Raw genomic sequence first — 22455 nt, forward strand, 5'->3', positions numbered from 1 at the left:
AGCCCTTCTGTGTGTCACAACCTTTATTACAACATAGGTTGACACTTTAGTATTTTGTTCTCAGGCTCTTTTAGAGATTTTTTTCTTAATGGATTGGTGGTTTGCTTTTCAGGCTGCTTTAAAGTTAGGGGGCAAAATTCTGCTCTCAGTGATGCTCATGCTAACCTAATGACTTTAGTAAGTTTGCATGTATGTACCAGCAGAATTTGTCTCCATATATTGAATGATACATGTCCCACATAAAGGGATAAGGATGATTTCGTAGAATGATCAGTATGTGGCATGAATCATCCCATTAAGCATAGCTATCATTTCTGGTGTACTTGAAGGAAGTCTCCACACAGTTTGTTTAGTACACTAAACTTATAGTTCTGAAGTTCAGACACACTTCTCACCAGAAGTTACCTGTGAAATTTGAAAACATACAAAAAAACCCCACCTAAACGGTGCCTGAAAAACTTGCTAGTGTACCCATTGCACACACAACATTCATATTTATGAGCATAAAATGGACAGTTGCATGCAAACAGGTACTTATATGCAAAACATTTAATTTAACAGACTTTGTTAGTGCAAGTGTAAATTATACAACAACATATTAGCCAAATTATCAAAAATTAGAATAATTTTTAATCTCATTTGGAATTTCAGAACCCTGCTGCTGGTGGAGGGTAAAAAGATCATTTGTGATACTGGCTTTGGTAGAGACCTACTTTAGAGCTATAGAAAGTAATCTGCATCTCTCACACACACACCACACACAAGTGGTAGTCTTCCTGATATCGATGGATACCTGGTCCATTGGGAAAGGGGCTAAAATCAACAACTTATTTCATGCAGCCACCAGTCATCAGATGTCAACAATTTTCCATTACTATGGATCTGGCCTGTGTCTTACCTACATCACTGGTGTGTGAATCAGCTAGTTATGTTCACAAAGAACACCTTTGGGATCCCAAAACTCCACTACTAGACTTGATTTTTCCTAAAGATGACAGTTTGCTCAGGGTTTCCCTTAGAGCAGCCTGCAGCTTTATTTTTAAGAGGAAAGTTTGCAGCTATGGGGAGATTTTACAGTGTTGCCATTCCCCAGGTACTGTTGATGATTCTAAGGTTGCTGTGGACTTCCTCCCAGATGGCTGTGCTGACTCCTCTGTCAAGGAGAAAGTATGATCCCTGTCTGTCTTAGCGTTTTGTAGTGGTGACTATCATCATAGTATCTGAACACCTCCTGTATTTATTAGATTGGAATGATGAAATTCCTAACAGACTCCATCCTCAAGCTCTTCTCCCTGCTGGTTACAGAGAGGTCTGCTTGAGGAAGGGTTTTTCTTGGCGTGGGGGGTAGGGAGGAGAGATGTCCAGGAAAAGTGGTCACAGATTCTACATTTACACAGACCTAGTGTATCTACTGCATCTCTGGAAGGTGCCCAGATAGCGCACTCATAGCCACAGTACAGGAACATACAAAGAATAGTGATCCCAGCACATATCACAATTGACCTTGAAAGGCTGTCCTCCATTGAGAGGATGGATGTTTACCTGCATTTCGCTCACCTTCTCAGCTTGTGCACCTTCCAGAGATACACTATATGTAGTGCGTCTGTGTAAATGTGAAACCAGTTATTTTGGCTTTATGCTGGTGAAATGAATTTTATCCATGGTCTCTTTTACATTTTGTATTTATCAGTGAAATATGTGAAGCATTTTACATTAGTAATGAATACATAAAAATACATTTGAATCTGTGTTTTTAAATTTGTATTGGACTTTAAAACATATTTGGTAACACAACTGTGGCTGCTGCTGTTTATGTGCCTGATCCACCTCATACTGAAGTCCCAGAGGAGCTGCATCCTTTTGTGGTGGATTGTAGTGATACAGGCAAGTACAGTTTCCCCTTTAGTCCCCACAGTCAATCAAGTTGCCCATCTTCACCACTATGTATCAAACCAATGGCCACCTCCCCCAGGAAAGGAATGTTGTCCCTCTCAGAATCCAATTTAATCCCTGCTTCTGGCAGATTCCTCAAAGTAAGACCCTTCTCAAAACCCTAAAATAAAACAGATTAAAATTCAGCAGTTCTTCATACCCCTCAAGGGTCACCTTCAGCAGGCTACTCACCCAACATCCACTCTGTTCTTCAGTTCCTCTGCCCATATTCCAGGGCCACACTCTCCAGGTGATCAGCCTGCCTCAGCAGTCATTCTTCTTCAATTCCTGCACCCCTACTGCAGGGCCTCCAGACATCTGGCAATTATCTATGCTTCTTACAACTCTTCTTCCACAGCCCTCACCTCAGGGCTTCTGCAACCAGGCTCCTATAGTGTTCTACCCCCCATGTGGAATCCTAACCCTACTGGGCTACTTCTCATAGGAGCCATTTTCCAGAATCAACCCTCTTTTTCCTGGGCTCAGACTCAACGGTTGTTCTCCTCCTTTGCCTAGAAACCTCTGTATGAGCCTTCTACTCAGCAGGGTTCCCTAGGTCTGGCCAATTCATCAGTTCTCTCTCTATAGCATCTCTCTTTCACCACCATCTCTCAAGTACTGCAGTCGCCAGTCTCATGCAGGGCTCTTAAAACAACTCCCACCATTTCCTTCCTTCTCACCTTTCTCAACTGCTGACTGGATCTTAATAGGGGCCAGATGGCCTCAATCTAGCCCCATCAGGAGGCAACTAACTAATCACAGGTGAACTGAACCCATTCAGTCTTAAAGAGACCATAAGTAACAGAGTCTTTCCATTGACTTCAGTGGGCATCTGACTGGGTCTTATGAGAATGATGGGGTAAAGTACTAGTGTATCACATTTTTAGCCCTAAAAATTAGGGGATTTTCCCCATATATACATTAAAAAGTAAATACTCTCCATGGTACAGCAAAAATACCTTGTTACGCTGTACATCCTAAGGAACACCTTTTTAAAAGAGCTTTCAATCCAAGTTCCACTTTAGCAGCCACCATTACTTGTGAGCACAAAATTAATATTTCAATATCTAGCTAGTAATTACACCAGTCATCATTAAAATCATTTTTACCAACAGTTACCATAAAGTGCTGTCAGACACCAAAAACAATCGCTATGGCAAGCATAGTGGAAACAGTGGTATCTCAAATAGCTGTTGGCATTTTGTTGTCTTATTGTTATTGTTCAATCTACAGACCACATTGCTGGTTCACCATGAGACTCCTGAAATACATGAATTTATTGCCAGGATCATTTCTGATTCTGCTTCCATGTGACACATATGATGGCCCAACTAAAAAGGATATGCAGAAATTCCTACTGTTGAGAAGAATGATTGTTTTACTTTCTCATTCTTCTACACAATGCTACAATAATGCTCACTGCAAAAACTGCAGGGAAAGGTTTACATTCAAACAAATGACTGTTATGATAAAAAGAAAATGTACATTAGGTTTTGTAAAACTTTCCTTTCCATTTTTAAAAAACTGAAATTGAGCCAAATCTATTTGAGAATCTCCCTTTTTGTGATTCATGGAAAATATTTTAAGTTTTAATTGGATTTAATGCAAAACCTCTTAACGTGAGGGTCAGTCAATCTCACCGAAATCCAGAGTTAAATTCAGGAAGCCAGAACTGATTCCAGAGTGATAATCCTAATTCAAAACATTTTTCATCTAGGGAATGAAATGTGAATAATCAGGAATCAGAAAGAAAAGAGGAAAAAATACAGCATGATTCTGAAAATATATGGTCATTGGCAAAACTGTTTCTGTTTCTCATGGACAAGAACAAAATGAAACTACTGTAATAATGGAGGAACTTTATAAGCAGTACATGAAAATCGTACTGAAATTGTAACTTTTTAAGTAAAGATCAGTTGGATTACTCACAATATGTAAATTAAGCATGTGCATATGTCCTTGCTGGATCAGAGCCCTAATGAAAACCAACATATGCCACAAAGTGCTAATGATTTAAATTATAATTATAGAGGGGCATACGCAAGAAGTTTGGATAAAGATTCTGAAGTGGAACTTTCCCTATCTTTGTGTGTTCCATTTCAAGGTTTCTATTACAAATATAGACCTATGTCATGAAGTTTGACCATTCCACATTCACAAATACAGCATTTCATTAAAACAACTTCATAAACATCACCCAGAATTCATAAGTTGTACAGACAGATTCCCCACATTGTCACCTCTGTACACCTACTCTCTCTACTGTTTATATTTCTAATATGCCCATCACTGTAAAATCTAGGCACCAAACACAAGGATCAAAAGAAGTATTACTGCTGAAGGATCAAAAGTACATTAATTTTCAGATGAACCTTAGTTTGCCACATGCTTAAAAGGTCTGCACTGGACTCACACATTTAAACAATTGTTTTTCGTAATTTCTCTTGTTTCCAATCTGAGAATGTGATTCTAAGTCAAATGTTAACTCTCCTTTGTCACTGTAAAGCTGCGTGCAGTGACTGAGAGCATGAGTACCAACCTCAGGGCAGACTGTTAGGAACCAGGGCACAAACCCCAAATTGGTTGTGAGTTCTGTATTTAGATTTCATCAACCAATTATCAGGTGTAAACTCCTCAGGCCTAAACATGGAGTTACTGACAGTCCCCTTTGGTACTCTGCTCTATTTTGCCACCCAGCTGAGCATACCTTTGTGATAGATGGTCCCTTACACCAAGGATCACAACATTATTCAGGTTACTTCCTGTTCCAAAAGACCAGTCACTTACCCCAGGTCCATTGCACCTTAGATATCACACCAAAGACAACGCTTGTAGCCAATCATATAATAAACTATATAAAGATTTATAAAATAGCAAAAAGAAATTAGAGAGTTACTTACAACGTTAAAGCCTCCAAAAATATATGCACAAATGAGTTACAAACTTAAGTTTCAAAAAGTAATAGACGCTTCTATAATAAACAAGTTTTATTGTCCTTTAGGACTAACCTAGGCTACGACACTGCGGCTGTCTTGCTTATGCCTAGTATACCTTGTCCATCAGAATCCAAGCAGCATAGAGATACAGTTTCTTCTTGTTAGGGGTTTTTATCCCTCTCTTCCCTTGTGCTCTGATCATCAAATTCAGCTGATGGGAGGAATCCCCTTGCATGATTCATCCTTATGGCGTGGGGAGGGGAAAACAACCAACATCTTTTGTCCTCTTTATCATCCCACAATAGTCTGTCTGGTGTCAATGGACCTTTCCTGTTGGGCAGGACGGTAACACCTTCTGTTGGAGATCGGCACTTCACACTAGTTAAAGTCTCTCTCCTGTCTGGTGATTTACACAGTCACAGAGGCTCATAATACAACTGCTCAAATATTACCTTACAATATGGGATACAGATTTTATAAGTGAGATTAATGCATGCAGCAAATCACAAACCTTCAATAAAGTCTAAACACATTCTTATAATTCTAATACCTATTTTAACACACAAGTGAGCCAGACTGATTCCAGCTGTGTATTAGTCAGTGTTCAGTTGAGACATGGGGACCTTGGCATAAGCTGGCACCTGGTCTGCTGGCGTCAGTCGCCGTAACTATTCTGAGTCCAGCCAGACCAAATTCAAATTAAGTCACTCTGCTCAAGGTTTTTGTTATAATGTGCTGGAAGGATCATGTTCTGTACCATTAACAGTGGCAGCTGATGCCCAACATCAGCAGTGGGGCTGAAGGTATCAGTCGATAACCCCCGCCTCCCCTGACTGATCATTTTCAAAGTGAAAAATGGGCACATTGTGGTTGTGAGGGTGGTGGATGGGAGGTCACAGGGAAGCACTTTGTTTGGGCATATGGGAGGTACTATCCCCTCCCCTTTTCAGAATGAAAAACTGGACACGTAGTAAAGGGCAGGTTGTGAGAAAACAATATTAATCTCTGCCATCCCTTCACCAATCTCTCCTATTTCTTACCTCTCCCTTGTCAATCTAGCCTCTGCCCTACCATCCCCTCACCACACCAATTCACCCTTACCCACAACCTTATTCAGTAATTGACCCTCCCCACTTGCGCTCAACCCAAGCCATCTCCCTCCCAACTCGAAACCTCCCCAAACCACCTTGGCTCCCTCTAACTCAAGCCACAGTTACACAGAAACTTCCACTATCTATCTCACAAGGCTGAGAACCCACCCCTCTACAGCTTGGATCCACCCCCTTTAGTGCTGAACCCTATGTCACCCAACATCCCTAGGCTCAGAACCACCCCCCACCATACAGACCCAGCACTCCAAGCTCAGAGCCTTTCCCACTCCTACCTGAGCCCCCACCCACTACCTCACTCAGAAGCCTCCTACTCTGCCCACCCCCACCACAAACACACAGGCCAGAAGCACTCTTGAAGCAGCCGGTTATAGCCTCCAGGGCCTGAAGGAGGCATAATCCTACCAGGAGCTCCCAGTGGCAGCAAGTGGTACTGCACCCTACAGTACATTGGCCACTCAAAATGCTAGTGACTCTAGTGGTGAAACTTAACCTACTTAGCCCCTAATGGCCAGCCATGCCTGACCATACAGGGCAAAGTCTAAAAAACGATGATCGATCCTTCAGTAACAACTTCCGAATTTGGCCCTATTTGTGCAGTCCATTGGGAAGCTATTTGATTACATATGTTTCATTGTAATTTTTTACACTGACTTCACTTAGATTTATTTTTAATTTCCTAGTTATTCTGGCACTTTCTATGGTAGCATCCTCCAGAGTTTGGTCAAATATGTAGAAACCAGCCAAAAGGTGTGGGGGAGGGGATTCATAGGCAATACAATAATTACTTGAAGATGCCTTTTAGAAGTAGTTTTGTCGGCTTATAAACTGACATTTGATTTTGTTTAATCAACTGTATATCAGCCTTTTCCTGTTCTTCAAAGAAAAGACAACAGGTTATAAATCTGTGCAGCTTTCAACTAGCTTGAACCAGCATTTAGTGATTGTTCTTGCAATGTCATACAAATCTCTCATTATTTTCTAATGGTGCTCTGTTTCCTTTAGAAAACTAATATATTGATTAGATCTCCAGTGAAGAACATCTACAGTATAATCAGTTCAGGGGAGATTAGTTGACTGGCTAATATCCGTACAGCCTTATATTCTTAGAAAGGTTCCTGGTGCCAGGAATCCTAAGGGTGCGGTAACCTCAGGTAAAGCTACGCTTCTCATGCTTTGACTCTCCGGATCTGTTATTAATTCTCCATTGACACTAGGAGCATTTACTTCTTAAATATATTACACTCAATTAACTTAGGTTTAAGTCCTAGGTCTCCCCTGTCCCAATGCCGCAATTCAGATTCTAGGACCCAACAGCATTAAATCCACCTGGAGAAGGGGAACAGTACCCTGAATCCCCCGCCTCAGCACTGACAGTGGAGAGGACAACCCAGGAAGGGTCAGGGCCAGGCCAATCAGGAAAAGGACTGATTCAATCTCTTTCCCAGGCAGCCTACCCCAGCAGGATTCCTGTGGAGGCACAGACAGAAGGTGTGAAGTCTCCTCTGGAGCAACCACCTGCACATTCCACCTCCACGCATTCATGGCGGAAAGAAGGCTATCCTTTTGATATACTTCGTTGCTCACCTGAGACATTCAGAAACAGCTCCTTTGCTGGATAAAAGGCCTATATGCGCCCTCCTCCTTTCATTTTTTTAACATATAAAAAATACTGTCAAAAATGGTTGATCACAAAGAAACAAGCAATAGCTCCATGTGAGAAAACAAAATGCTCCTTTTAAAACAATTATGAATTGGCATAGTCAGCTATAAATAGAAACATTTTAAATATGGGTGAAACAGCTTGAAAACTGGAATTATCTTTTCCTATATGCAGTCACATCCAGTGTTTTGCAAGACAAGATTTTATTGTTGTTATCATTAGTGCAAAGTGTGTTCACTCTTAAAATAGAAATACAATAGTCCAAATTCATTCTCTGTGTAACTCCACTGACTTCAATGAAGTAATCTTAGGGATGAATTTGGCCCAGTCTCTTTCTCTGGGTGACCTTTTGCTCAAAACGCTCACTGTTTGGTTCTGACCAACCACATTTCTGTAAAAACCAGCTTTTTACTCACAGGTCCCTATATTAGAAGCAATGACAGGCTGTCAGTAAGTGTAAAACAAGCAGTAAGCAAGGTTTAGAATTTATTTATTTTATTTAATTTAATTATTATTTATTTAATTAGAAATTAGAATGGCTACCTACCAAAGAAATTGTTCCTATAGTCATGTCACTTTTTAAATTATGTTACAAGGCATAACAATGAGCCAACCAGATCTAAATTCAGACATTTTCCTTAAATCTACTGTATTGGGGGATATTTGTAAGGAAGAACACTTTGTAACTGATGCAACCCCAGTTATTTTATTCTACTGCTCCATACAGGAGTTATTTATAAGAGGAGTTATTTGCACAAACCTGGCTCTTAGCAAAGACACCCTGAATTCTCTGCCTCTGAGTTGTGCCTCCAGTGACATTTACCAGTTATTACCTTGTAAGTCATTTCTATTTTAAAGTCATTTCTGTTTTTAAAGTTAATGTAGTGCTCAGGAAAGATACCAGATTGCTAACCCTGCCCATTTATCTATGTGCTGCCATGGGAATTGAGGTTAGTAATTGCATATGAAACAACAGGCCTGGGGTTGGTGGCAGGGTATTCTCAGGAGAAGCTCCTCAGCTCTGGAATTCAACTCCCCCACTGATCAGCATCAAAATCAATTGACCTTTAGGACACATTATAAGGATCATCTCATGTTTCTGGAGGTTGGTAACTTCATATGGGCAACTGTGGGGTTTTTTGCAGGAGTGAAATACCCTATTTTCTTGTATGAGGCATTTTGTACATGCATTCTAACCCATGTTACATAGGAGGTATTTTATAAATCAGTCAGTCAATAGATAAAATATTTCATCTGGGCTTATAGATTGTGATCTGCTTGTGTAGCAAGACCAAATTTTATGGTCAGAAAACTTCTGAACCACTGAAAACTATATTTGTGTTGTTTGCCAGGTGGAATGCACATCACTTAAAGCAAGAGATATATTTCTGCAGATTTCCTGTTCAGTTTGTTGAACAGGTTATCTATTTTTAAAAGCATTGTATTTAAAAAGTTCTGAGTGAAACCCATGCTCTTTTGAACCAAGTCAGGCAAGCTGTAAAAAAAATTAATGCATTAATCCCAGTGTCAAGGACTGAAGTCTTTCACTTCAAAATAGACTGTACAGCATGCAAAATGGGATGGTAGGAAATTTAGCAACTTTTATGAAATCTCATTTTTAACTGTTTTTAAATCTTTTGTTATCATTTTCAGTGAAGTTTAATCTTTGTTATGTAATATACGGACAATGTAACTGTAATTATTCTTGTCCTAATAGTTTATAAAATAAGAATGTCTACTTTAACATATGTTTTAGGATAATTTATCTTCTGATAATTTATCTTCTGATATTGGTAAAAAACCAATAGAAGTGGCCCTATACAAACAAGAGTTGTTGACTGTTAGCTGATGGTTAAAATACTATATTTCAGTTTGCTCCCACTATGAAGGATCTCCTCGAAGCCACACAACAAAGATTAAAATAGGAAAGTCACTAATTTGACAAGATTCTTTTAGAGAGCTCTGCTTATATCTTCCTTCATTTTGGGAAGGGGGGATGTTTTCACTTTACAGAATAGCTTCCACTGGAAAACCTGCATAGCAGAATAGAATTTCTGCATACACAGCATAGTCTCTAACCCGAGCTCTTGGACTGTTAAGGGTGGAATCGCTAGCTCCAAGACATCCTGTAGATCTTTCACTCTGCCCTTAACCAGCAGACTACACTAATGAGTCAGGTTTCATTTCCTGCATTTCTGATTTCCCTTTTCAATACTCAATTCTTCAGAAGCATTCCAGGATACAAGAGGGCTTACTCCCCCATACTGCACAAATAATATTTTCCTGTTTTCTTTGATCAGGTGCTCCACATGCACCTTGAAAACCATGTCACAGGAAACAGTTTGAAGCTTAAAGACTGTAAAACTAAAAGAAAAACTTATCGGGTACACAGGCATGACGACCTTAATCTGTTTGTACTGGCTAAAGAACAAATAATGCTATCATCCACTATTTAATTTATGACTCAATAATAGTTGCTTGTGATTTTACTCTGCAAAAGTTTAAATGTAACTGTACTTCAGACTTAGCAACAAAAGTGTTTCTGACAGACTCCTCCATGCAAGGTAATATAATATCCTTTTGTATATCATGCAAAACTATCAAACTGTTTCCGTCATTTGCAATCTATGTGTAACAATAATCATATATTGTCTATGACACCTTTAACAAGAAATCAGTAACAGTGCCTGATTATTTAAAAAGGAGACTGCACAACTGCATACGCAATATATGTGTAATCTACAGATACAGTTTTTACAACTGTGTATGTAAATGGAATAAATATATATATGTAAATGACTGTGGAAATGTACTAATGCAATTTTTGTGCAAATCAGACACAAACTATATACCTAACTTTTAAAAAAAATTGGCCCATAATTTGTCATAGCAATTGCAATTTACCCTCAAAAAAGTGGTAGCTTTCTACAATAGAAAGTTTTACCAGCAAAACTTCTGCCAGCATACTGCTACTGACATAGCTGTTTTGGAAGAGTTCATTCATGTTTGATTGCCTTTGCTAGTGCAGTGTGTCCACACAACACCAGGTTGTCTTGGCAGAAGATGTGCAGCACTGTATAGTGCATGCCAGCGTCCCCCAAACCACCATCCAGCACACAAGCTAGTGACAAAGATTTGCAGTATGTTACACGATACCAGCACTGTGGTGGGAAAGTCCTACAATTCCCTCTGTTCCATCCCATAATCTACCTTTTTGCACCGGTTTTCAATCTCTCCACCATCTTGCCATCAAAAACATGGATGCTGAACAGATCAGCAGAGCTCTCTGGTCTGTTTCAGAGGCAGGGCAAGTGATTCTTTTGTATTTGTGGAACTGCAACAACTACCAAGGCCATGCAGCAGGAAACTGAGAATACTGAGGAGGAATAGATGATATGGACAGTGAATGAAACTGGCCAGCTGTGGCAGGTATTGCTGTACATTGGGGATAGACAGTATTGGGCTCATGAAATGAGCACTGAGTGGTGGAATTAGCTCATGATGCAAACCTGGGACAACCAGGAGTTCTGCAGAATTTTCAGATGTGGATGGCCAGTTTGCTGAAGTCAGACAGTGTGACGCTTTGTTTTGCTGCAATACAGAGTAATTAGCCGGTGCATGAATTATTTCTTTGCTTAAGGGAGCTATTGATTTGTGGGGTTTGCATCTCTGTATTGTAAGACAAAGAGAATAAATCCTGGTTTTCACAAAATAGAATTTTATTATGCAACAATAAACAACACATAAACTACTAAAAAAGAATGCGCAAGATGCTAACAGCTCAAGGGCGCATCACAGATCAGAGTAGGTGTATTCACAGCAATCCTCCTTATTGTCCGCTGGGGCTGAGCTAAGGCATACTGCTTCAGGGAATGCTGGTGCCTTGAGGAGAAAGGTGTAGGGGAGGTGAGGTTGGCCTTGGCCCCAGGAAGAAGGAATTGTTGTCCATGCAGTGTATTGGCTGCTGGAGTGCTCTACTCCTAATGCTTCAGAGCATCCGAATTTGATATCTGAGGAACTGCATGATGTGTGGGTGCACCTGTCCTTTCTCCGGCATTCAGTCCCAGCAGTCTCCTGGGCTCCAGTCTCAGCAGTCTGGAGCAGTCCTGAGAACCTGTCTTCTCTTGTCTGTTTCTCTTTCCTCCCTATCATAGTGAGTCTCTCAGTGGGTGTAGAAGGGGCAGCCCTCAAGGATTCCACAACCGAGGTCACTGAAAACTACCAGGCAGAGAGCCACTGTTAGATGTAAGGGGTTAGCTGGCAGCACAAGATAATTAACTCCCTAAATTTTTTCTCATATAAAGCTGCATAAAAAGTATGTACAGGCCCACAGTCACTACCACTTAACAATACCCAGCATGGTGAGTACATGGGGTCACTTTTCAATCCCCCTATGTGAGGAGTGGGCAGGACCTGGGGAACTTTAGGGACAGTGTAGTAAACATTGATTAACTTGTTACAGGCAATGGTGATGCTAGCGGATATATCACTCATGAGGATACCAAAGGCCCAGAGAAGGCAGCTGTTCAAGAGGATTTGCGGTTACCCGGAGCCATATGCTGCTGGGTTTTTCACAGCAATGGTCACCCAGAGCACCTCTGCAGTGTGCGTTCGGAAGATGTCCTACCACGGTGGTAGAAAGAAGGCTGCTCTGCCTAGGAATGTCTGGGCAAAATCAAACACAACCTGCTCAAAAAGTTCTGTGAAATTGTCCCAGAGGACCAGGAAGCTGTTGGGGCCAAGATAAACCAGCGGCTCCATATGCAGCAGAAGATTATGACTGCTGAATAGAGTTGTGAATCTGTCCAAGCCAAGATCTAACTACACACTGTTTCTATCTCTTTCCTGAAGCTAACCACAACATACAAGTGATGAGTTTTGGACTTGAAAACCACAAGTTTGAACAGCATGTGTAATGTGCTTTACACTTGAAAATCTGCACACTACAAGTTTACAATGCATTTTCTGAAAAAGCATAGTCAGAATACCCAGTTGCTACTATTTTCTATTTTTAGTATATTTAATTTTATTGGTTAGCAGGCAAGCACTGTCTCCATATGTATCTGAATGCTCAGGTATTAGTTTGCACATAGCTTACAAGTGCTGGAAGCTTTTTTTTTTTTTGCCCGTTCACAATGTATAGAATTTTATTTGGTTACCTTCCCTGCAAAACTATATACTTCGAAAGCAAAATTATTTTCCAGCATTATGTATTTGTGAATGTTTCTGGCTGCTTTTCCCTGTTTTCTTTCTGTCAGTTTTGCCTAGGAAGGCCAGTGCATGCTCTTAAAATAAACCAGCTACTTTAAAGCAGAATTCCTTTGTTCCCTGTTCACACGTGGTCAGCTGCCATTTTGAGAGAGGAAGAGGAGAAATTTGGGAGGCCCTGGAAAAAGTAAAACAAATGGCATTCACTAATGAGACCAGTGACTTATACCCACCTGAATTCCTTTCTCCTTCCTCAATGGAGTTCAGCCGGGTCTTGAGGAAGTCTTCGCTCTCCATCAGCACTGCATCATCCATATCCCCCTCTTCAAAGAATTTATCATTTGTGTGCAGTTCAAGGGTTCCTTCTTTTGGATGTCATGAGATGTCCCCTGCCCATAGCAGATAGATGGTGGGATTCCCTCTCAATATGGCGTAGAGCTCTACATAATAGCAGAAGCTGTGGGAGACAGCATTAGATTTTTTGTTGCTCTCCTTTGTCTTTTGGTAGGATTGCCACAGCTCATTCACCTTTGCCCGCCATTGGAAATTATCCCTGTCATACCTCAGTTTCCGCAACCTCTATGCAATATCTGCATAAACATCTTTATTCCGGTGGGAATTCCGCAGCTGTGCCTGCATGCTCCTTCTCCCACAAACCCAGGACATTCAAGACCTTGTTTCTGGACCAGTCAGCAGCACGAGGCTTAGCTGGAGTTTTCCATGGAGCCATACCTGTGTGCTAGCAAAGGTGGGCTAGTAGGAAAAGAGACATTGCCAAAACACTCTGGGGATTTTAAGCTGGGGGGCAGGCATGGGCTACTGGTCTTTGTAAACCCTTGGCAGCAAAAATTCAACCAGAGCAGTCACTCCCATGGGCACAATGACATTGTAAACTTGTTGCTGGAGGACTGCTTGTACTGATACCGATATGTCCACGTTCACACAGGCACTGTGCTGGTCGAACACTACTGCTAGAAGCCTTATGTCACTTGGGAAACTGGTTTAACTTTCGCTGGCAAGAATTCAGAGTTTTGTTGGCAGGACTGAAAATTCAGGGTGGATGCATGCCAGTAAAATTTTACAGTACAAACCAGGCCTAAGAGTAGAAGCAAAGTAAATCCCAAACATCCCATACTATATACAATAAATAGAGTCGCACAATAAACAGTAGTACTAATAAGGAAACAAACGCCTGAACCATGATGGAAGGATGTAGAGGGGAAAAGAATTCCGGAATTGTAGACCACTGATTCCAATCCATTCCACATTTTACCTAGGAAAAACCAGGAGGGAAGGGATGAGCCAGTGCAATGTGGAAAGATTGAAGTTGGAAGATTTGTGACTTAAAAAGGCCATAACTGAGGAAGTTTTAGCAGCCCAGAGAAGATGTGATGAATAGCTGGTAAGGAGATAAAAAGAAATGTGTAAAGGAATCACCCTTTAAAAGAATAGGATGAATAGTATCATGAAATATTTAATATTTATATTAACCAAGTAATGTATGAAAAATACAAACACCAATGGGAGGAATACCTGTTGTAACTGCCACCCTCCTCCTCAGTTCAGGGACAGGGGGAACACAAAGGAGAACTGGTTGCTGTTAACTGGTTGCCAGTCTCAGTGATTTTATTCTGGATTTACACCAGTGTAATTGAGATAGTCTCACCCATTGTCTCTATCTATATTTTTTAAAAAGACAAAATAATAAAGTTCTTATTATTATCTCCAAATATTTTTCAGAAGAAATTTTTTTTTGTGGAACAGAATATTCAGTTGAACAGAGGAAAATTGTTTCTTACAAACATCTGGGGGAAAAGTAACTACCTATCCCAAAGAATGCAAATTGCCTTTAATAATTGTCCTGCCACATTCTGGACTAGCTTTGGCTTCTGAAAGGTCTTGAATTGTAGCCTCAAGTGGAGTGCATCACAGTAGTTTAATCTCAAGATACAAAGACACAGAAAAATGTCACCAGGTCCACATCTGAAACAAGACATCTATGACAGAGTGCTGGACAACAGCAACTGATTCAGCACTCTGATCACTGCAACTTCAATTAGTTTCCCAGTGCTCACCTGAATATGGGAACTGTACCAAACTGATCAATTGGCAATAGGCTGAAAAGATTAAAAGCTAATTACCTCATTAACTCAGAGGGTACAAAGGCACAGGAAGGAAGCACAAAAGGGAGAGAGAAAGTGAAAGAGCTGTAGGCTGGTAGAGCTAGGGCCACAGAAGGTCTCTGCCTTACAGCCCCAGGATACTATTAAAGCTGCTGCACGATCTATAAAGGCGGTGGGAATGAACTTTGTAAATAAATAACTGGGTGTTTGACTTGAAGAAGGTCTCCGAATAGTTTGCTTGTCTTGAAAGAGGCAAGAGTGGAGCATGTCCCTGCCACAAAGTTATACAACTCAGCAAGCAAAGATGGGAAAATGTGTTCTTCAGGGCCGGTATCAGGGCACACAGTAATAGCTTTGGGTCAAATAAGACCACTAAGTTGTGAAATTAATTCACAATCAATGGCTGCACAGTCAGTTTGCCATGCTGATATAATTCTAGTCAATTCTTGTGTTGCTTTCCCAAACCTACTAATGTTATCTCAGCCTTATCCAGACTGAGCCTCAACCAGCTGGTCCTCATTCAGGACTAAGTCTCCTGGTCATCCATTACCCTGCACCAAAGGAATCAGCTGTAAGGAGAAATACAGCTGAGTAACATTCACCTAGTGCAGACATTGTAGCCCACAATCTCTTTATTAACCTTCCTAAAGGTCTAATACACATATTGAAAAAATGGGTGGGCAATACAGCAGAACCCTGCAGTTCCTAGCATGAGAGAGTCTTTGGGATGGATGAATAATCACTTTCCGGTTCCTCTCTGATATTAAGAAACAAAGCTACTTCCGAGCAGTTCCATCTATTTCTACTAAGGACCATGGCATTGTCATCAGCACCTCATGATCAACCACATCAAAGACAAGGGATAGACCCAATAAAGTCACCATGGACATTGTGGGCCTGGTTCTCATTTCACTGTCATTGTAAAACAGACCTTAAAATATGGCTAATTTACATTTATACTCACTTTGAGGCCTATTTACTCTGCCACATTGATGTAATGTATAAAAAAGAATCAGATCTAGTATACAGAAGAATCAGATCTATTATGTTCATCTATAAGCTGGAGATCATTGACCAGTGCCTGCAGTTTTTGTCCCATACCCAAGTCTAAATCCAGATTTACTAGCAACAAGAAAATCTCAATACTGGTAACATTGCCATAGCTGCTTCATCGCCATCTTCTTAATGATCAACCCCCACAAAGCAGGAGACTCAATACCAATAATGTGTTGGTGAGAGCATCAGAAACATGAGTTGATTTCTTGAGTAAAAGCCTCACTGACGCATCTTTGAACACGCCTAGCATCCAACCCTCACACAACAAAGCAATGATAACTTCCACCAACAAAGGACCCACTCTCTCACTACTGGCCTTTACCAGCCTGGAGTGACATAGTTCCCAATGCCCAGGAGGAGGCCCAAAGGACCCTGAACACTTCCACACCTTCAGGGAGAAACACTGACCAAAACACAAAGAGTGATCTGCATTTGTCTTCCCCAAACCTTATCCTGCACCCATGAATTCAACAAGCTGCATCTACAACCAACAATTTTATCAACATAGTAATCAGCAAATTCCTCACAACAAGAAAAAAGACTCGATTCAGTTTCCAAGTGTGGGTAGATTGGATTAACCAAGCTATCCACTACCCAAAACAATTCAAATGTGCATAACGCTACCGAACTATGATGGAGATAAAACTTACCCTCTACTGCACAGCTTCCAAATAAGATTTTTTAAAAATGATTTATGTCATATAGATCAGACTTCGTCTGGGACTTTGTCCACTGGTATTATAACCTTCTTCCCTCTCCTTTCATCCTCTGCAAGTCATCTGTGAACCACAGTGACCTGGAAGGGCAAAGTCAGAGCAAGGGCATTCAGGAACCACTGTATCAGTAGCTGTGGACTTAGATCTTGATAATACCCCCAGCCCATCAATAGAGTGGGAAACTGGCAACAGAGTACACTCCCTCAGAGACTTTCTGAAACATGTCTGCCTACCTAACCGTTGCAGGCTTTTTAAACTGCTATATATCAATGAAGTAATTAAGTTAATGTTAATAACCACTTGATAAAAAGCAAAAGAACATTCATTATAAAAGAAAGACGTAAAGGCTTGTTCTTCCCCTTCAACCACTGCCTGTTTGGCAAAAACATAAAAGATAATGTAACAATTGTTTCAAAACAAATAAGAGAAAAGACAAATTAACTTGTGTTCTTTTCATGTCAACTCCAAAGGCATTGTTGAGCTTTCAATTGGAAAATAAATAACTATTGACCATAGGAGAAACCAGGATGTAGAATTATATTAATGCAAACTCTGTCTTGTGGAATATCAGTCTGTTAATTAAAAAAGTTGCAGGTAGAAAGTTACAAGTCAACACATAATTAAAAAGTTGGGGCAACAATATTAAAATGGCTGGCATCTAAGCTCGTTTTCAGAAAAATCAGTAATAGAAGGGAAACAATTCAAATTGGGGGCTATTTTTAAAATGTTTATATGAGTTTATACAGGTTGCCTTAGCACTGCCCTGGAAAACAAGTTTATTCTTTATGCTTGATAAACACATATTTTTACGTGCAATGTTTGAAACCATATTTTATTCAATATACACTGGCAAGGATTTTTCTCTGTGTGTTGTGTGTATGATTATATGGAGAAATACATATCCATATATTTAATTAAAATATAGATTAGGTTGCTATATGGAGATAGGAATGCTCTTGTTTCCCAGAGCTGATAAATAAGGCTTGTCAAAGGGCAAAAAACCTTTGGCTCCAATTCAGATATTTCTTGTGGGAAGGGCAAATTCTGGTTCCCCCTCCTTCCTTGGCAGGGATCCTGGGCACCCACTTGACTTCCCCACTCCTTCAGGGACCCCAGGTATCCTTTGGCCAGGGAGTCTCCCATCTCTATTAACCACATACAATGCATGAGCCAGTGCTACCAGGAGCCAAATTCTCTGTGGATTCCCCTGTGCTCGACTGTACAGTACAGGAACAGAGTGTCCCAACACTGTTTGATCCAGCTGCCCTTCCATCAGTACGAAGGGGCAGCTGGGTCAGATTTCTGTGGCATTCTGACCACGCATTTGGAGTGTCACTTCAGACTGCTCCGGCAGCAGCTGCACAGACTTAGTACAGGACCTCTGCTTAACAGTGGCTCCACAGCCAATGCAAAAAGCTTGGGGGTGGCACTTGCACCATGCCCAACCCCCCAACTAGCACTACTGCGACAAACAAAGCTAGAAAATATTAAGAAATCCCCCCACCTACTATCATAGAATCTCAGGGTTGGAAGGGACCTCAGGAGGTCAGCTACCCCAACTCCCTGCTCAAAGCAGGACCAATCCCCAATTTTTGCTCCAGGTCCCTAAATGGCTCCCTCAATGATTGAACCCACAACCCTGGGTTTAGCAGGCCAATGCTCAAACCACTGAGCTATCCCTCCCCCTGTTAGTGACAGCCCCCCTATGTCTGCTAGTGAGAGCCCCCAAAACTCTCACATGCACAAGAGTATAACAAATGCAATTTCCGAAAGTGTTTCTCCTGGTCTTTTTCATTATTATAAAGAACAACCCCCTTCCACCTCCCCCCACCCAAAAAAACCCCTCCAAACAAATCAACAAAACACCCTCTTATAATCATTTCCATCCAACGATTAAACTTTGCCTATCCAAACTACAGAGCATTACAAAGGCTTGATTAGAAATGCTGGATAGACAGGAATGTTTCAATGGATCTACAACCCCTCCTCTAAAGCCTTGTCGACTAGCCAAAATTGAGGGGAATAGCTACTGCGAAATAAGATATAAACACATCCCATAAACAAATTGCTCTCCATAGGAGAGATGAGTGTATATACATTGCACTGTCACCAATCCTAGCGCCTTCTCGCTATCTATAGGCTAGCAGCTCAATACTACATTAGTGTTTCCCCTTACTAATCAAAGGAAGACCATAGCTCTGGCTAACCTATGTGGGCAGGCAGGCAGGCAAAGAGCATAAGGTATAAGGAGCCCCAGAAGCTGAGGCAGACCATGATGCCTCCTGATACAACAATATTCTGGTGCTTTGGAATCTGGATTATTCTGGTGGACTAGCAGAAACTGTCTATGTACTACATTTTAGATGGTAAGAAAGGAGGGTAAGTGGCCAACAGATATCCAGATCCTATAGGACACAGATGGCAAAGTAGGGCGTTGACTCCAGAATATGCTGGGTGCACATTGTTTGGTGGAATAGTAGAAACAACCATTACTGGGTTTGTGGCCACGATCTGGCAGGATCCAGATGCCACATCCAAGTTTTTGCAGCACGGTTGCACTGGAGTGCAGCCGGGCCCAGATTTAAACACAGGCTAAACATGTTCTGTTCTCCATCGAGGCCGTGGGATCGGTGGGATCCAACAGCCCGCATCAGCTGCAGCGGCCAGACCTGGGGTTTCGCGGGGCTGTCATGCCGGGCGGGGTCACGGTCCAGTGTGCACGGGTGCAATCGGAGCGTCTCCCCGTGTCCTCTATTCGCACTGGGGGGGGGGGGGGGGGACAAACGCTGGCGGGGATCCGGCGCGGTCGGGCTCGCAGCCTGGTCCCTTTGTGGTTTAAAAGCAACACGCCCAGCACAGCCGCGGCTGCTGAGGGGGAAGGGAGGTCCGGGAATAAGGTCGGTGCGAGCGGCTACGAGAGCGGGAGAAGAGTAGCTGCGCCCCTGGGCTGGGGCTGGGGCTGGGGCTGGGGCTGGGGCTGGGGGCGGGAAGGGGCGCCGGCTGCCCGGCGCGGCGGGAGGAGGTCGCTCATCTCGCCCCGGCTAGGGTTTCGCAGGCGGGGGGAGGATGCTCCGCGGGCTGCAGGGGTGGGGTCTCTGGGGCTGCAGCTCCCTCTGCTGATGCGGCTGGCGAGCGGGGCGGCTGCCGGGCCAGGTGCTCTGTGCAGCTCCTCCAGCCGGCGCCTGCTGCTTCGGGAGCGCTCCCCGCCGCCTCCGCCTGCCGCCGGCGCCCCGGGCTCCGCTCGCCCAGCATCCCCCATGGCCAGCCTGGCTGCGGAGATCATCGCCTTCCTGCTGGCCATCTCGGGCTGGGTGCTGGTCTCCTCCACGCTGCCCACGGACTACTGGAAGGTCTCCTCCATCGACGGCACCGTCATCACCACCGCCACCTTCTGGGCCAACCTCTGGAAGACCTGCGTGACCGACTCCACCGGCGTGTCCAACTGCAAGGACTTCCCCTCCATGCTGGCACTGGACGGTCTGCACCAGCCCCTGCTGGGGCTTCTTATACCTCTTTGCTTCTCCGTGTCTGTCTGTCTGTCTGTCTGTCTGTCCGCCCGCCGGCCAGCCGCGGGGCTGGGGTAGGCGTCCAGAGCCCCCACCCCATCCCCAGGCTAGTAAGCAGCCCCCCCGCCCTTCCCCCGAGCTACTGGCCTCCAGCGAGTAGGGGCTAGGCTCATTGTGTGAACTAAACACACACACACGTCCCCAGAGCAACGGGCCTGCTGCAACACAGCTGGCGAGGCGTCCTAGAGGGGTTGCAGATGAGAAGAGCTGGCAGTGAGGTGACCCTCTCCAGCCAGCCTTTCTAGTGATCTGCTACAGTTCGGGAGGCAAGAGGTTAATGATTTGGTGGGCGAGATTACGAGCGTTTGTTTGCTGGGGTCGGGAGAGTGCTCTTTATAACAATGAAAAAGGCCCGAAGAAACCCTTTCAGAAACCATATTTTGGCCTCTTCAGCTTCTGAATGGGAGAGTTTGGGGGGATGACAGTAGCAGCCATGGTTAATGGAGGGATTTCTCAGAATATTCTCAGCAGTTTAATTTCTATTTGGTGCACTTCGACTCTGTTTTTAGCCCTTCAGCAAGTCTTACTTACCTGCCATAGGAAGCATTCTTTTTCTTGGTATATCAGCATAATCTGTATTTTAATTCAATGCATCAACATAATATCTATATAGAGAGAAACAATCCTTGCCAATTTACAGTTGAATAAAATATGGTTTCAAACATTGCATGTAAAAATACCTGTTTATCAACCATAAAGAATGTGCTTGTTTCCCAGGACAGTAGGGAAGCAAGTTTTATACACACATTGGAAAAAATTTTTAAATAGCCCCCAGTATGAATTGTTTCCCTTCTATTATTATTTTGCTGGAAATCAAAGACCTTAAATGCAAATTTTAAATATTACTTGATGAACTTGTAACTTTCCTCCAGCAGCTTTTTTAATTAACAGAAAGGTATTTCACTAGATACAGTTTACATTAATAGAATTCTACATCCAGCTTTCTCCTGTTATCAAGAATTATTTATTTTCCACTTGGAAGCTCAACAGTGCATCTGGAGTTGATAAGAAAAGAACGGGAGCTATTATTTTTATTCTCTTATTTGTTTTTAAACTATTGCTATATTTTCCGTTATGTTTTTGCAGTGATTGGAGGGAAAGAATGTGATTCTTCTGTAATTAATGTTCTTTTCCTTTTTATTAAGTGGTTTTAAACTCAGATGTAATTACTTCACTGATATATATTAGTTTAAAAGTTTGCAACAGGTAGATAGGCACAAATATGCATTGCTTAGTTTTGAAGGGATCAGCAATACAGAATCAAAACTTTCAATTTGAACACAGTGTTTAAAGCTAAATATTACTTTATTGCTGCAAATCTCTACTTTTGTGTAATTTAAGAGGAATCATATACACTCTTTAGGCAGGAATGATTTTTCTTAAAAAACCTTTACACCATTTTGAGTAAACTATATAGACAATATGTTGGTTGCTACGTTACTTGTTTCAGTGCTTAATCTATTGCCTGGATTATATTTAACTGTTGCTCAACTTTTCATTTGAAGGGTTGAAAATGATGCAGGAAATTTAGGCAATTTCTGAAGTTCTAATGACATGATTATTATCACAGTGCAATGGTCAGACAACGTATCCCACCAACACTACAGATAATCTCTGAGATAACCTGCTGATATTCAAAAAACAGAAAGTGTGAAAACAGGCATGATCATTTCTGTAAAACAAATTAGGATCTACAGTATTTGGTATATTAGCACTCCCCCTTTTGACATGTGGCTGTGAGAGAGGGCAATAATATTTCTGATGTGGAAACTGCCTTTTAAAAATGGTTGGGAGCTGAATGGCTATAGGGGATTAATAATGAGATATAAAACCTTTAACTTATGTCTCCTATAGAAGGTCCCTCTAGAGCTGATCAGCGATACAGTGCCAGGTTAATGTAAGTTACCTTGAACTACTCTTGCTTATGCTGTTCCTCATTTATGGATAAATAGAGGAGTTCACACTCGAATCCTGCCACTTGTTCCATGCGAGCAGACCACGGCACTGCGTAGAGTCAGTGGGCCAGATCCTCAGATACTGTAATTTGTCTTGGCTCCATTGATTTAAATGATGCCATGATAAATTACATCAGTTGTTATGATATGGCTCACTGACTTCAGTCGGGTTTGGCACTGGTGCTGCGATC

General features: G+C 42.0%; 1 protein-coding gene across 3 annotated transcripts in view; it reads left to right on the forward strand.

Moving 5' to 3' along the window:
- The window catches only part of CLDN10 (claudin 10), a 110397-nt gene that overhangs the window by 59855 nt on the left and 28087 nt on the right, over positions 1-22455 (forward strand). Inside the window, exon 1 of one of the 3 annotated variants that reach the window (XM_073347921.2) lies at positions 19846-20220. The exons of the other annotated variants lie outside the window; for them this stretch is intronic. Coding sequence (XP_073204022.1) covers positions 19863-20220 — 358 coding nt within the window. The 5' untranslated portion in view covers positions 19846-19862. Of the gene's footprint in view, positions 1-19845; positions 20221-22455 lie in introns of those variants that run through there. 3 annotated transcript variants of the gene reach the window in all.

This window comes from Lepidochelys kempii, chromosome 1 (genome assembly GCF_965140285.1).
Source record: "Lepidochelys kempii isolate rLepKem1 chromosome 1, rLepKem1.hap1, whole genome shotgun sequence".
Lineage (NCBI taxonomy): Eukaryota > Metazoa > Chordata > Testudines > Cheloniidae > Lepidochelys > Lepidochelys kempii.